The 16254-nt window shown below is 46.3% G+C and overlaps 1 protein-coding gene across 2 annotated transcripts; it reads left to right on the top strand.

Annotated features, from left to right (window-relative positions):
* Window positions 1–320: 320 nt before the first annotated feature.
* ZBTB1 (zinc finger and BTB domain containing 1) lies at window positions 321–14972 on the top strand. 2 transcript variants are annotated; one of them, XM_072986777.2, is made up of 2 exons: window positions 321–869; window positions 12479–14972. In XM_072986777.2, the coding sequence occupies exon 2, from the start codon at window positions 12499–12501 to the stop codon at window positions 14617–14619; it is 2121 nt and encodes a 706-aa protein (XP_072842878.1). In that variant the 5' UTR covers window positions 321–869; window positions 12479–12498; the 3' UTR covers window positions 14620–14972. The 2 variants fall into 2 exon arrangements, with proteins under 2 accessions (XP_072842878.1, XP_072842879.1); XM_072986778.2 differs by lacking the exon at window positions 321–869 and adding an exon at window positions 1325–1498.
* The last annotated feature ends 1282 nt before the right edge of the window (window positions 14973–16254 follow it).

The following is a 16254-nucleotide window of genomic DNA, read 5'->3' as shown; positions in this document are numbered from 1 at the left end:
TCACTGAAAAAGGCAGAAAGGCTGGGGCAAAGCCGGAGGCGACAGGAAACGAGGAAGACCAAAGAAGGGATGGATGGTTCACTTAAAAAAAAGGGGGGGGGGATGACCCAGCAGTGGCGGTGGCGAAAAGTGGCTCAGAGATTGGTGCCAGATCAGGGAGTAAAGGGGCTCGATTCAGCACGCCCTGGGGTCCATCCTGCACTCTGAACCCCCACACTCGCGCTGGCTCTTCAGGTAGCCCCCCCCCACACACACACACACGTTCTCGCCACCCCATTCCTACTCCATCCCTAAACCCATTTGCTCCTGGATCTGCACACGCCGCCCAAGCCGAGCCAGCGCGAACCGAGCCTGTCTCCCGTCTCCGGCGGGCGACTCGAAGGAAGGCGGCGACGGACGGGCCGCCTTCCGGACGGCTGGCGTCTCTCGTCGGGCGGCGGCGGGGGCCCCCATGCCGCCCTTCTCCTCCTCCTCCTCCTCCTCCTCCTGCCCGCGGGCTGCGAGAGAGGGAGGCGGCCGCGAAGCGAAGATGGGCAGGCCGGGGGAGCGGAGCGGCGCGCGCCCTTGCCAAGCCTGGGCACCGGCCAAGGCTGTGCCAGCCGCAAGCGAGCCGGGCCAGGAGGCGCCGCCACAGTCGGGGTCGGCGGGGGGGGGGGGCGGGGAGGAAGGGTCCGGCTCAGTGCGGTCGCTGCTGCTGCGGCGGCGAAGAGGAGCGGGGGCAGCAGAAGCAACAGAAGCAGCAGCAGGCGCTCCCCGGGGGCGGAAGTCCTTTGTTGCTGCAGCAGCAGCAGCAGGCGGCGGAGGCGGCCCGGGCCGGGAGAACCAGCGGCGGCGCCCCTTGTCGAGCCCTCCCGGATCAGCCCTGGGGGGTAAGTGGACGGGGGGGCGCGGGGCTCAATGGCGCGGCGCAATAGGCCCCGGCGGAGAGTCGCTACGGCCATGGACAGCGCAGGGGCTGCTCAGATCCCCAAGTCGCCGGCCTGGCCGAGGCCGAGCGACAAGAGGTGGCGGAGGAGGAGAAGGAGGGAGCCCGTCCTCGGGAGGTGGCGGCCGCGCAGCACGCCTCCCCCGCCCTCCCGATCGCAGCCTTTGGAGGGGAAGGGCCGCCCGCGGTTGGAGAGGGTTCGCCCCCCCCACTCGTTTCTCCTCGCCCGCCGCGAGCGGCGCGCACCGGCGGCGAAGGAGGCGCTCGCCCGGCCTGGCGGTGGGGCTGGCTGGCGTGCCCGGAGGCCCCTCCTCGCTACGATCTCCTGCCGCCGCCGCTCTTCCCTCCCTCCCTTCCTCCGGCCCTCCCTCCGGCCCCTCTGCAGCCATGTGGCGGGTGGCGCCCTGGACCGCCATCGGCTTCCGCGCAGAGGCGGCGACGGGAAAGGAGCGGAGGCCGGCGGGCGGGCGGGCAGGCAGGCAGGCAGGCAGGCAGAGCGCCCCTGGCGGCCCGGATTGCCTTGCCGCGGCCGAAGTTGCTCCTGGCCGGCCCGGGTGGCGAGCGCCAGAGCGGGTAAGCGGCGGGGGGGGGGACCCGGGGATGGCCGGCGGGGGCCTTTTCCAGATTCGGAAGAACGGGGGGCGGGCGGGCGAGCGGGGAAGAAGAGTTTTGACTCGCTCCTTCTTGACTCGCCTCCTCCTCCTCCTTGGGCTTCCCGGGCCAAACGCTGCTGGGATTCGAGGATGGCCCTCCCTTGAGGATGCCACGAAGATCAGGGCTTGGTGTGTGTGTGTGGGGGGGGGGGGGTAGAACTTTAAGCGCCAAAACCCTCCCCCCCCCCCCAAATTCCCAGAATAAGGAGAAGTCCTCGCATCCAGTAGGGCACATGGGCTTTTGAAGTAAGCAGCTGGAGACACTTTCAGGGGCGTGGGGGGGGGGTTTCTTCTTCTGCAAGGCCGGTCGGCCGGCTTGACTCCATGGCTGAACCCTGGGGGGAAATTGGGGGGCGAGGAGACCTTCTTTACTCCACCCATGAACTGCGCCTGCTTCCACCCTGCTGGACTTTTCCTTCCCTTCCCTCCACTCCATGCTTCAGTGGGATGGTTTTAGGTGCCCTCAAGTCAAAAATCAGCTGAGAGCCACCCTAATAGGGTTCACATGATAAATGTATAAGGAGTGATGTTACCCATGCTACTTCCTCTTCCCAGTGAGTTTCCATGGCCAAAGAGGGATTTGACCCCAAATCTCCTGAGCCCTAGTCCTGCGCAGTATTTGCTGGACTACACTGGGTAGCCATGGAAGAGCGGGACCTCATAGGTATCAGTGAGACCCAGTGTGTATTTGCAACTGAAATGTTACTGTGGCATTGATTGAGAGGTGGAGGGGCATCTCCTTGACCCAGCAGCCGGCAACATCCCAGACGGAGGCCTGATCCTTTTGGTTTTTTGAGAGCATGAAACCTTGAAGGCTTCTATTTAACCAGCCTACAATCTCACCAACCCCCAATAGGGAGGCGAGGAGTTGAAGGAAATGGATTTGGGTACAACGGCCATCACTCCACCGTACACGTTTGCATCGTTAACAGTTCTGCTTCTGTGTCTGCACGATCATTGCTAGGATGGGGTTTTCCCCCTGAAAGTACAGAGTTCATCTGTACCAGAGTTATACAAGTTTGGCATCTTAAGAAATCCTGGGATGATGATGATGATAATAATAATAATAAAAATAATAATAATAGGGAATATTGGGAACAATGTATAGAAAATTCACACAATACTATAAGCAGTTACAGATCTCAGAAATGACACCATCAGAGCTACAAAAAACAGCAATATTAAGAACAGCACACATACTGCACCAATATACTTAGTTTTTTGGTTAAAACTTGCATCTGTTATATCAAACCAGTCAATGTTTTTATAATTTTGAGTGTACCTGGTATTTTTGAGTAACAACAACCACCTACAGTTTTGGTTTAAACTTGTATCTGTTATATAATACCATTCAATGTTTTTATATTGTTGATTGACTGTGCCTGTTGTTTTTGAATCATCATCATCTGGAAGGGACCCTATGGATCATCAAGTCTAGGAGACACAGTGGGGAATCGAACTCCTAACCTCTGGCTCCAGAGACCTGAACTACTGAGCTTTCTAGCAGTTTGCAGTTCTCTGGTGAGAATTCTATGCTGTAGATTCAGATGAGGACACTTGACCGGTGGTTCTCAGTCTTTCATAACTTCTGGACCATCAAAGAACCTTGGTTCCCACCATTCCGTGTGAAATACTGCCAAAGAAACAAAATCAAAGAAAAATAAAAACAATTTTTTAAAAAAGCTCTGCCAGCTGAACAAAATATACCGCATGCATACAGTTGGATATCTGCTTTGTGACTAGCACTAATGAGTATCAAAAGGAACAGTGAGAAACAGGGCAGAATCTTAATCCTAAATTATGGAGTACATAAATTACAGGCAAGCGGAACGGGGGTGTGCAAGTGCGTAGGAGGAACAGGAGATGGAAAAGAGACAATGTAGGTAATACTGGGCTAGAAGGACAACTAATCTAGTTGCCTTTAGAAAGATTGATTTACCTTCAAGATAAAGATTCTTGTAATGCCTTAGAGATCGATAAGCATTATGTGCCATTAGCTTTCGTTGACTGTAGCCCACTTCTGCAGATGCAGCCTCCCTGGAAATTTCTTTAAAACAAGGTGCATGGCCTGACCACTGACTGCATGCATTGTTTGAATTAAAAGCATGAGGGGTTGCTGAAACCAGAGGTTACTTTCGTGTTTCAGTGCAAGAGTATCGTGCAGCTGACAGTAGATCTTGGAGAAGAAAAATGGGCCCCTGGACTCACTGAAGGCGCCCGTCTCCGGAGTAATTATTGTTATATTTAGAGTTATCCTCTCAAAATGTGGCTATGGCCTCAGAGCCCTCAGTCTGTACACTGAATGATTTTGTCTTGCTTTTATAGTGGTGCCTCGCTTTACAATTGCCCCGCATTATGACGAAAATGCATTATGACAATCTTTTTGCAATCGCAATTGTGATCGCAAAATGATAGTCTAAATGGGGTTTTTTTGCTTTGTGATGATCGGTTCCCTGCTTTGGGAACCGATTCTTCGCAAAACGCCGATTTTCCTCCAGCTGATCGGCGGTTTCAAAATGGCCACTGGGTAAATAAAATGGCTCCCCACTGTTTTGTGGGACAGATTCCTCGCTGCACAGGCACCGAAAATGGCTGCCCTATGGAGGATCTTCGCTGCACGGTGAGTTTCCAGCCCATTGGAAGGGGTTTCAATGTGTTTCAATGGGCTTTTTATTTTCGCATTACGTTTTCGTTTACAGCGATTTCGCTGAAACGAATTAACGTCATAATGCGAGGAACCACTGTACTTGTTAGGACAAAGTAAAGGCTTGATCATGGTTCCTTGAATCCATGTTTAGATACAGTAGTTAGTGACAAGTGGCTTCTTTCTTTTTAAACATATTTTAAAAATAAAGATCTATAGTGGGAGAAATCTGTCAGGATGTTTTCTTTGATATATAATCCATTTGTGGATTTGGTGCCATCTTGTTTGTCGATCAATGTTAATCTATCTGTTTTGTATACTGATTTGCATTCCTGCACTCAGCAGGGGGGTTGGACGGGATTGCCTGATAGGCCCTTTGCGACTTCATTATTCTAGGATACCGTGATCTGTGTGTTTCTCTATGGCTATCTTTCATTGGTGATCTTTTTCTTTCATTGTCTCCTGATCAGTCGTTCACTAGACTAGTGTTTCCCAACCTGGGAGTTATGACCCCGAAGCTCCCAGAAATCCTGGCCAGCAAATCTGGGGACCCAAGGTCGTGAACCATTAATGTGATCCTATCAAGAACAGTATATATTTCTCTTGGGTTTTTCAGCACTTCCCATCTCCTTTCTTTTAAGAAGTCTCGTTTGTGATGCACAAAAGAAAAAAAGTGCCCTTGGGCAGGATGACTGCAGTGTCCCAGACTTCACCCTTGTTCTCCCTTGTCATTTTTGCTGCTACTCTTCGTTTCCTTTTCCGCAACTCCTCTGTACTGCCAGCTGGATGGGAGAGCATCAGATGAGTGGACAAGGCTCGTCCATTAGTCAAGAAAGTAATGGGAAATCCACAGCTAAAGCAACCCTGACAGATGGCTGTTCAAACCTCCAAAGGAGAGTCCATTGCTTTCAGAGATACAGTCGTGCCCCGCTTAACGATTACCCCATATAACGACAAATCCGCTTCATGACGATGTTTTTTAAAACGATGTTTTAATGGGGTTTTTTTGCTTTGCGACGATCAGTTCCCTGCTTCAGGAACCAATTCTTTGCATCACGACGGTCAAAACAGCTGATCGTCGGGTTTTCAAAATTGCTCCCCACTGTTTTTAGGAAGCATTTTTCGCACTACAGGCCACCCCTATGGTGGATCTTCGCTGGACAAGCGGGTATTCAGCCCATTGGAACGCATTGAACGGATTTCAATGGGCTTTTTTATTTCGCTTGACGACATTTTCGCTCTACAGCGATTTCGCTGGAACAAATTAACGTCGTCAAGTGAGGCCCCACTGTAGTCCATTTCACTGCTAAATAATTGTTATTGTTAGGAAGTTCTTCTAAGGTTCAGTCCAAATCTCCTTTCTTATCATCTAAGTTCTTTTATTCAGGTCTTCTGCTCTGGAGCCCAGAAAACTATCTTTCTCCAACTTCCTGCTTCCAGCCAGCCTCCAAATATTATAAGGTGGCACTCTTATCACCTCTCTGTCTTCTTTTTTCCAGGCTAAACCTACTCAGCTCTATCAACTGCTTCTTATAGGGTTTCGTGTTCAGATCCTATGCCACCTTAGTCACGGTGTTCTGCTGACAGCATTCCTGGCAAATTGCTGTTGGCAGTTCGGGTTTGGCTGTGTCAGTCACGTTAAAGAGTCAGTTCAAGGGCCATGTTTTCATTTGGCAAATGGGTGCCCGCATGATATCAAAAAGCTCAAGTCACTCCGGATTCATCATTGCATGCTGTGGCCGGTGCCCAAGCGCATTCCCCCAACCTTGTCTAAAAGTAAACCTTTTGGGCTGCAAGTATTAAATATGCCTCAATTCTGAATCCAGAAGTAGATATAATTTTGCTGTTAGATGTTTTGGGAAATAACCCATTCATTTGAAGCAAGTCAATCCCTTGATGTCCTCTTCTTCTGAGAGTCTTTTCTTTTTCCTTCCGTAATGACTCTTGACTTAATGTCCCCTAAATGTTGGTTGGCTTCTAGCCAGTAATTCTAGTCCGGGGGGGGCGCACGCGGGGTGTTATTGCAAGTCTAGAAAATCTTTCCAGGGATGTCTTAGCACATTAGACCACAGGGAATACTAATCCTGAAGAAACTGGGCAAAGACCATGGGAGAAACTCCATACTTTTTTTAAAAAAAAAAATAGTTCCCAGTGCAGTTTCTTGTATAAGCGAATGGGGGGGGTGGCTGCTTGAAGGGAATGGGGGCTAAACGAGAAGCGGAAAGCGAACACAAGACTGCATTGTGGAAAGATAATGTGCGTAGAGAACACTTACGTCTTCTAGAGAAGTTTCTCAGAGAGTGAGAGTTCATTTCCTCTTGAGTTTTTCTCACCACATTTCTGAATGTGCGTGTTTGTGTAGATGCATGTCGTGGTGCCTTCCTCGGTCGCTAGTCGGTTGAACTGTTGCAAACCAACATAGCTGCTGATGTCATGAGCTGCATGTGAACTGGAACCGCTGGTGGTGCTTAGGCAAGCCTTGTGGAAGGGAAAATGGGAGAGGCTGAGAATCTTCTTTGGCTTCAGATGGGTCTCTTCATTGCAAAATCCCAACATTGCCATTCCTGTGCTTGGCAGAGGGTGCGTGTGTGCGTGTGTGTGTGTGTGTGTGTGTGTGAGAGAGAGAGAGAGAGAGAGGTTGCGTGTGTGTGTGTGTGTGTGTGTGTGTGTGTGTGTGTGTGTGTGTGTGTGTGTGTGTGTGTGTGTGTGTGTGTGTGTGTGTCCCGCAGGTTCCACTTAGGAAGGAAGACAGCCCTTGTGCCCAACTCATGATCAGAAAAATGTCGACAGACTGGAAAGGATGTAGGAGGAACTTGTGGGGATGCTAGCAGATTTTGGAGAGCAGTTCAGATGAAGCAAAAGATGCAGAAACTGGGTTTGTGGTATGCTAGAAGTGCTGACTGCTGGATAGCTCAGGGGTTTAGGTTTCCAGCTGAGGATGGGAGTTTGATTCCCCCACTGTGCCTCCTTGGCAAGGATTGGACTCCATAATCCATGGGGCCCCTTCTAGCTCTGCAGTTCTAACATGATGATTATTATTTATGCCTCTCACTTTGGGGCATGCCATTTCTTCTCTCCTTGTGACACACAGTAAAGATGTGAGTTTGCCTTTTATGAGTGTTGTGTAAATGTCGATCCGTGCTTCAAGAATTTGCTGCAGGACAGGTAGTTTCGACACAGAGCTGCGGTAGCAGAGTGGCTGAGGGCCAAGAAGGGCCCTATGCACGAGATCTGTGATTAGAAGACTCAGAACAAAGCCAAATTAAGTTTACAAAGGTTTTACAAGGTGCACTAATAATTCCAAGCATTTTAAACAGTTTTTGAACATTTTAAGACACACTTAAAATAGCAAAAACGGACCTGTCAAAACAGTTGAAATGCATTGAAACCTATTCAGTGCATTCCAATGGGGGAACCGTGTTTCGCTTAGCGATGTTTCCTATGGCGATTTTCACTTAAGGACAGTAATCCATTCCCATTGGAACGGATTATCCGGTTTTCAGTGCATTCCTGTGGGAAATGGTGTTTCGCTTAGCAATGTTTTCCCATAGCGATGTTTTTTTGGGAACTAATTAACATCGTTAAGCGAGGCACCACTGTACTGGGAAAATAGTGTGGAGGAAAATATTTTATTCCATGTCCCACCACCACTAGCAGCTGCTTTTTACCTGTCACAAAATAATCTGAATTTGAGTTTTCTGATTCTGTTTCAGGCATGAAATTTGTCGAAGGAGAAAGATTCTTTGTAAGCTGGATAAAAGGAAGTATTTTTCCCTAGGAGTCAAGTAGTGGAAATGCAGTATGTGTTGGGTTATAGTTCCTATGGGCCCTGTCTTGCACTGTAGTACACCTGTTGGGAATTATCATACAGAATAATACTTAGTTGATCTAGTAGCTAAGTTCTGTATCTCCATTAGAAGAACTAGTATTTGTGCCTCAGTATCATACTATAGTTGTATAGGTTCATAACGAACACCTGGCAATCATTCCTGGGGACAATGAAATAAAATCTCAGCCTAAGGAGTTTTGATTTTACTGGTCGGCATGCTATTGGTACTTGTATAAAATTTCTCTAATTTGATGTGGCTAATTGATGAGGGTATGGCGTGTGTCTTGGTAGAATGCCTGGTCATGTGCCCAGCTGTACAACCAAAATGAGCCCTGGCACCTCATCAATTACATACAGTTAGGCACAGCAAGTTTGTGCAAATCTTAGATGATCGCTAGTAGGAATATGAGTAGGATTGTATTTATAGAACTTGCCTCCCACCCATTATTTTAAGCAATAACATAATAACCATGGAACAGCAGAGATTGTATAAAGTGAAGAAGCATCAACAAGAATTGAGTAAGAATAAGGTAAAGGTTCCCCTTGACATTTTTAGTCCAGTCATGTCCGACTCTAGGGGGCGGTGCTCATCCCGTTGTCAAGCTGTAGAGCCAGCACTTGTCCGAAGACAGTTTTCCGTTGTCACGTGGCTAGCGTGACTAGGGAATGCTATTTTACCTTCCCACCAAGATGGTACCTATTTATCTACTCACATTTGCGTGCTTTCGAACTTCTAGGTTGGCGAGGAGCTGGGACAAAGCGACGGCAGCTCACTCCGTCGCGCGGATTCGATCTTACGACTGCTGGTCTTCTGACCTTGCAGCACAAAGGCTTCTGCGGTTTAGCCCGCAGCGCCACCATGTCCTGCTGCTTAGTGTAGTAAATTACAATTAGAGTAGGCCTGTTTGAATCAATGGAGTTGACTCACCAAATCACCACTGATTCAGTGGGCCTACTCTAGTGTGAGATACTATAGTAAGCTGGAACACACACATGTGGGACTGCACAGTAAGTTTTTGGGTTCATGGACATATTTGAGACTGCAAAAGCCTCTTCCTCAGAACACTTTGCATTATTGGTTGTGGAAGGGTTTCCTGTTGCCGTTGTGGATTACATTGCCTTTCCTGTTGCGTGTGAAACAGTCTTAGGTGCTGGTTCTCATCCCTGTGGCTCTTTCTTTCCTTTTACCAATCCAAGACACTCATGTACGGTTGTTGTTTTTGTTTGTGAAGTGTCCTTTCAGGAGACAACAACAATAATAACAACAAAACCACTGATGGCTGCGACACCACGTCCCCTGTAAGAATAATGCAGCTTAAATTTAGAAGCCCCAGATAAAGCAACAGATCAATAGTACCTAAAGAACAAAGCATAAATATAAGCACTTACAAGCCTACTGGTAGGTTCAGACAAATGAACATGTCCTCTGCCTTTCACTGGAAATATCTCACACTCCGTTCCAGGAAAGAGTATCTAAATATTGCTTATCTTCCATGCCACAAGACACACACCCCAAACAACCTTCCCTCCACAGATGAGGAGATGTATGGTATATGCCACCATATATGCCCCCATACAAGCCTGTACATATTTAAGGTAAAGGTTCCCCTTGACATTTAGTCCAGTCGTGTCCGATTCTAGGGTGCAGTGCTCATCCCCAAGCCGTAGAGCCAGCGTTTGTTCAAAGACAGTTTCCGTTGTCACGTGGCCAGCGTGACTAGACACGGAACACCATGACTAGAACATATCTAGTCTTGCCTGATTTCAGAAGCAAAGCAAAACTTAGGAGTTGGATGAGAAACCACCAGGAACTCCAGGGATCTCTACCTGGTGTAGAGAAAAACTCTGCTTAAAACATGGAGAATTGCTAAGTCAGACTTGGTGGTATTGAACTAGATTGGCCATTTCCTGTGTTTCAGGGATTGGGCCAGCTCTGATTAGGAATTATTTCAGGCAAGGCATGTGGTAGAAGGTGTTGCTTCAGGTACAGTACCTGGGTCTCAAAACCACTTAGCATTCTCATACCGATTGCTGTGCCCCAGTGGTAAAAGCATTGTGTCCATTTGAAAGCATCTGTTGTTAGGCTTGTTATGACTTGTCTGTGTTGCACATGCCATATTACACAAACTTCCACTCAGATGTGAAATTATGAGCTGAATTTACTCTCATTGCATGCATGTTATTATATGATGTTCTAGCTGTAGTATAGTTTAGAGGGTTTTTTTCCATTCTCCGCAGAGCTGAAAACTCAGTCTTTGTCTTTTGACGGGGGTGGGTGGGGGAGTGGTGACTATCTTCTTAACTATGGTGATAATTAAAATCTAGTACAAAGTGTGATGTAGTGGACAGAGTGATAGACGAGGACGGTGGAGACCAGTGTTCGAATCCCTATTGGGCCATGGAAACTCACTGGCGGCGTGGAACTGATAAAACCACGGCTTAAATATCTCACTTACCTTGAAAGTCCTATTAGGGTTGTTGTAAGTCCGTTCTGACTTGATGGCACATAACGAACTAACTAACTAAAAGCAAAAATGCAACCTGTTTGGCAAGAAAAGCAGGATGGCAGCAAATCTCTTCAAGGCAATGTGTTTCAGATAGGTGAACGTGCTTCCTGACCTGTGAGTGTTTTGCCACAGCTTTTCTGCTTGAATTGCCTTGGGAAATTACACACACACACACCCATTGCTGTAAGAGTTGTGTAGAAACATTATGTGCACACATACACACAAGGACAGGCGCACTAGTGCATTCCGGTTTCCAGCTGCAGCTCACAATGCCTTTATACTCTGATTTCCTTCTAAATAGAGCTGGAAAGTACACAGCAGAGTGGAACCACAAGGATCAAGGGTTTGGAACAACCAGTCCCCTCGTGAGGAAAAATCACAAGTGCTGGCCTCTCTATGGTGTTTATCTTTAGTCCATGGGAGGGGGCCTTTTTCCTTTGAGAAGCGGTCCAGTTGCAGGGTGAGTGGAATGGGAGGGGTAGAAATCCCACAACTTGCTAAAGTTACTCAACTTTAGGTATCAAATTTTTGGATTTTTTTTTCACTACAGCGATCGCAGTTCACCAGGAATTTCTCCAGCTAGAATTCTGGCAGTTGTAGCCAAAAAAAATCTTAAGTCTTCAGATAGGTTTCAGCACACCCACACCAATGCTGAGCATTTTCTTCTGTGCAGCCATTGCAAAAGGAGGAAATGGTAATATTTGCTAAGCTCTATGGTAATTACAAGGGGTTGTGGGATTGGTAGTTTGTTGGAATTTTTTTGAGAATCACCATGTACAGAGCCTCATGAGCAGAGAGACTACCTGTCCCACAAGCCCTTGAAGTTCCCATGGAATTTAGTGAATCCCACTATTCTCTCTCTTTGCAGTGGCTGCACAGAAGAAAGAACATGCTGGGCCTCATAGGAGTATGAGCTGAAACTACTCTGGGGACTTAGATTTTTTAGGTACAGCTACCAGCACTCTGGCTGGGGGAGTTCCTGGTGAATTGTGACAGTTTGTAATCTGTAAGTCCCATGCCTACTGATTCATAACCAGGGATAATAGTGATCCTTTAACATGCCCTTACCATATAATTGAATGGCGAGGGGGGCATAAATGTGCACTGAGAAAATGGAAATGGGTCGTGGTGGAAGGAACAGTGCCATTAAGGGAAGGAAATGCCTTGAGTCATAGAAAAGTGAAGTTGGAAGGGGCCTACAAGGCCGTCAAGTCCAACCCCCTTCTCAGTGAAGGGAGAGCAGAGTCCCAACTCCTGACATTATGTCGCCTCTTGGTTCTGAGGGGTGATCTGATTTCCAGAACAAAAACAGTTCTTCATCTCTTCGTTAGTCTCTAGCCTCATCATCCTGGGATATGAGCAAAGATATCAGTTGCCGCCTCCTCCTTCTCTCCGAGACTGCCTGAGGCTTACTTCTCTCCTCGCTTGGACCAGGAAAAATATGCTCAAAAATACCCTTTCATTTTTTTAGTTATCTCAGGAATGCTGCTTTTTAATTTACAGGTTTTAACTGATTTTAAATTATTTTTATACTTGATAACTTTAATCTTAATGTAGGTTGAATTGTTTTTTTTAATTGTGATGTTTATATGGTGTTTTAAAATTTCTTATTTTAATCATAGTAGTAATAGCAGCAGTAATAGTAATAACCTTGGAGTTTACCTTTTGTTAGCTGCCTTGGGTCCCCTATGGAGAGAATCTCTCTCTCTCTCTCTCTCTCTCTCTCTCTCTGTGTGTGTGTGTGTGTGTGTGTGTGTGTGTCTATGTAGGAAGGAAGGAAGGAATGAACAAATAAATTTGTTCATGGGGAATGTGGCAATTGGTTAGCAGTGTATAGACTGTGGTGGGTCCCTGTTTTATTTCCATTCTTGAGACAAGGTAAATAGCTGACTTTTCTCCTCCCTCTTCTGTTTTATCCAGGGCTGTGATTTAAGTGCGAGATGGCCAAGACCAGCCATAGCAACTATGTCCTTCAGCAACTCAACAACCAAAGAGAATGGGGATTCCTCTGTGACTGCTGCATCGCCATTGACGATATCTACTTCCAGGCTCACAAAGCTGTCCTGGCTGCCTGCAGCTCTTATTTTAGGATGTTTTTCATGAGCCAACAGCACAGCACAGCACAGCTGAACCTCAGCAACATGAAGATTTCAGCAGAGTGCTTTGATCTCATTTTACAGTTTATGTATTTAGGGAAAATTCTGACAGCTCCAGCCAATTTTGAACAGTTTAAAGTGGCCATGAACTCGCTGCAGCTCTACAATGTGCCAGAATGTCTGGAAGATATACAGGATCCAAACTCCTCTGGTTTACGATGCACCTCTTCCGCTTCCAGCACCCAAAATAGCAAAATGATTTTTGGCGTGCGGATGTATGAAGACACACTGGCTAGAAACGGGAGTGAAGCGAACAGGTGGGGGATTGAGCCGCCAAGTTCAACTGTGAGCACCTCTCAGAGCAGAGAGATGGATGATGACACCTTGCAGTTCAGAAGTTTCTCTGAGCAAGCCTTGGAGAGCTGCAAAAGGAGCATTGTGCCAAAGCTGTCCAGCTCAAAAGATCGCGTGTCCAATTCGCGGCGCTTTGGAAGAAGCTTCACGTGTGATGGCTGCGGCTTTAGCTTCAGCTGTGAGCGGCTTCTAGACGAACACACCATGTCATGTACTAACAGGCATGCGTATCAGAACACCAGGTACTATGGGGCTGAAAAAAAAGACAGCAGTGAGAGAGACTCTAAAATGCCGTCTTCCCAGTTGGATAAATACAAAGGAGATGCCAGCCAAGCTGCAGACCGATCTTCATCCCCATCATCAAATGTAACAAGTGGGAATGGCAGCGCCATCTCATCAGAGCCAATACGGGAAGAGCGAAGTAGAGCCGCTGAGAGGAAAAGGATTATTGTCAAGATGGAACCAGACGACCATCCTGTGGGGGGCCTGAAAGAGTTTGATATTATTAAAGTGACAGACGGCAACGACTCCACTGACAATGATGAATTGGATGATGATGAGCCAGTTTACAGATACTACATCGAGGAAGAGATCGATGAAAACAGAAGTGTGCGAAAAGCTCTCTTAAAGCCCCATATGCCTATGGATGAAGAGACGACAGAATATTTCAGGAGCACCAGGACTCTTAACAATAAAGTGAATGTTGTCAAGGAAGTTGTAGAAAACACATCCTGTGAACTGTGTGGGTTGACAATCACAGAAGAAGACCTGTCTTCTCATTACTTGTCCAAACACATAGAGAATATATGTGCATGTGGGAAGTGTGGCCAGATACTAGTTAAAGGGCGACAGCTGCAGGATCATGCCCAGAACTGTGGAGAGCCCCAAGACCTCACCACCACTGGCCTGAGGAACATGGAGGAGAAACTGGACTTGGAAGAGAGCCCTGAGGAACAAGCAGAAAACCAAGAGATGATGTATGTTGAGATGCTAGATGAGTTTGGGGACGGCCATTTCCAGATTAACAGTCTTCCAAAAAAACAACTCTACAGGGATTCAGCTTGTCCTTTCCGGTGTCCTAACTGTGGCCTCCGTTTTGAAACAGAAAATTTGGTGGTTGAGCACATGTCCAGCTGCCTGGAGCAAGACCTGTTCAAAAATGCTGTTATGGAAGAAAATGAGAGGGATCACCGACGTAAGCATTTCTGCAATCTTTGTGGGAAAGGGTTTTATCAACGTTGTCACTTACGGGAACACTATACTGTCCACACCAAGGAAAAGCAATTTGTTTGTCAGACGTGTGGGAAGCAGTTTCTCAGAGAACGCCAGCTGCGCCTTCACAACGATATGCACAAAGGCATGGCCAGATACGTCTGCTCCATTTGTGACCAAGGAAACTTCCGAAAGCATGACCACGTCCGGCACATGATTTCCCATCTGTCGGCCGGAGAGACAATATGCCAGGTCTGCTTTCAGATTTTCCCAAATAACGAACAACTTGAGCAGCACATGGATGTCCACCTGTATACATGTGGTGTCTGTGGTGCCAAATTTAATTTGCGGAAAGATATGAGATCTCACTATAATGCCAAACATCTAAAAAGAACATGAGCAGATACAGTGCTTATGAGCAAGAACTGAAGCAAAAGGAAAGGAGCACCAAAGCAAGGCAAACTGTAGCCGTAAATGAAATTAAATGACGTATTATAAATTGTCTGTTCTTTTTTAAAAAGAGCTATTAGGACACCTGCATCTTCATTTAAGGTCTTAAAAAGTACATGCCGTTGAAAAGCACCAAACCCTTAATTATTGCATTTTAACTCCTGCCTTCTGGCAATTTCTGTTTCTATTCTTTTCCTGCTTAAGAAGATAATTTGAATAATTATTTTTAAACTCTAGATTTTAAAAGCACACTGTAGTATATCAACCCAGTCACTGGCTTCTATTAAACAGCTTATCAGTTATCTCTATGTGGGATGTCTGCTTTTATATTTCCATTTGTAGGTGTTTCCTTTCATATGAAAATCTGGATTGCGTATGGTTTAATATGTTCAGAGAGTAGATACTGCCGAGAAGAAACTTTGCTGCAGACCAGCAAAGAGTGAGTTGAGCATACTTACATGTATGGAAGTAAATGCAACAATACTGGTCCCTGTTGCTATTGCTGAAATGGACTAATATGGTTACCTCTCTGGAAATAAATGGGCTAGTTTTGGATTGTACTCATTAGGTTTCTGGTTTCTGTTGCAAGTATAGGCCACCACTAACATCTTGCTATTGTTTGTTCCTCATGCAACACAACACACTGGGTGAATTTAATTATTTCTGCAGTGCTGCCTTGTGGTTGAATGAGGACAATGAGGAAGATTGCACATGTAGGAAAATTCCCCACTACAGAGGCATGGTTCACATTTTCCTGTCTAGTTTAACTGCCTGTATTAGTAATATGATAAGACATTTTTGCAGTATAAAAATTGAGATGTTGTAGCTCAGGCACATCATAGACTTTTGGGCTGTAATCTAAAAGCTGGTGAACTCCAGTGAACTTTGAAATTAAAGTAAGTGTGACACATACGTATATATCTGGTTTATGAAATGGAATGAGCAGTGTAGTTCTATTTAACAGGAAATTAGTAAATCCTGTAGAGTTACTATATGGGTCTCCCCAACTCCTAGGAAGTGTGCATAGGATTATGTTATTAAACTTCATCTGGATATTTTAAAAAACGAAGCCTTGTTTTTTCAGTGTTTGCATTCTCCTAGGCTTAGGAAGGGAAGATAATCATTTAATGAGTTGTTTTTCCTTGTGATTCAGAAATGGTGGGTTTGACTTGGAACTGACAGCTAGAATTTAAGTACCACCTCTGCCATCTCCCGGCCTCAGTTCCATTTTCTGTTAACCCAAAGGAATGGTTTTAAACAGTGGTTCTTAACCTTTGTTACTCGGATGTTTTTGAACTGCAACTCCCAGAAACCCCAGCCAGCACAGTTGGTGAAGGCTTCTGGGAGTTGCAGTCCAAAACTCCTGAGTAACCCAAGGTTAAAAACCAGTGGTTTTAAAGATTTGACTAAATAAAGTGAGTATTAGGAAGCATTTGCCTATTTAATGAGCTATAAGTATAAAGGAGGTAGACTGCCCATAAGGTTATATTCATGCAAAATGAAACACGTTTATGCATTCAGTCCCTGTGTTATACAAATTCTACCAGTTTGATCCTGACCTGATTTCCATATGGGTGTTAAAGG

This window comes from Pogona vitticeps, chromosome 1 (assembly GCF_051106095.1).
Source record: "Pogona vitticeps strain Pit_001003342236 chromosome 1, PviZW2.1, whole genome shotgun sequence".
NCBI classification, from domain to species: domain Eukaryota; kingdom Metazoa; phylum Chordata; class Lepidosauria; order Squamata; family Agamidae; genus Pogona; species Pogona vitticeps.
Note: the sequence above shows the minus strand (reverse complement) of the source record. Positions and strands in the feature narration are given on the sequence as shown.

Bases quoted from the DNA above. Each gene is read 5' to 3' on its own strand.
- ZBTB1 (XM_072986777.2), top strand. From the start codon at position 12,499: ATGGCCAAGACCAGCCATAGCAACTATGTCCTTCAGCAACTCAACAAC.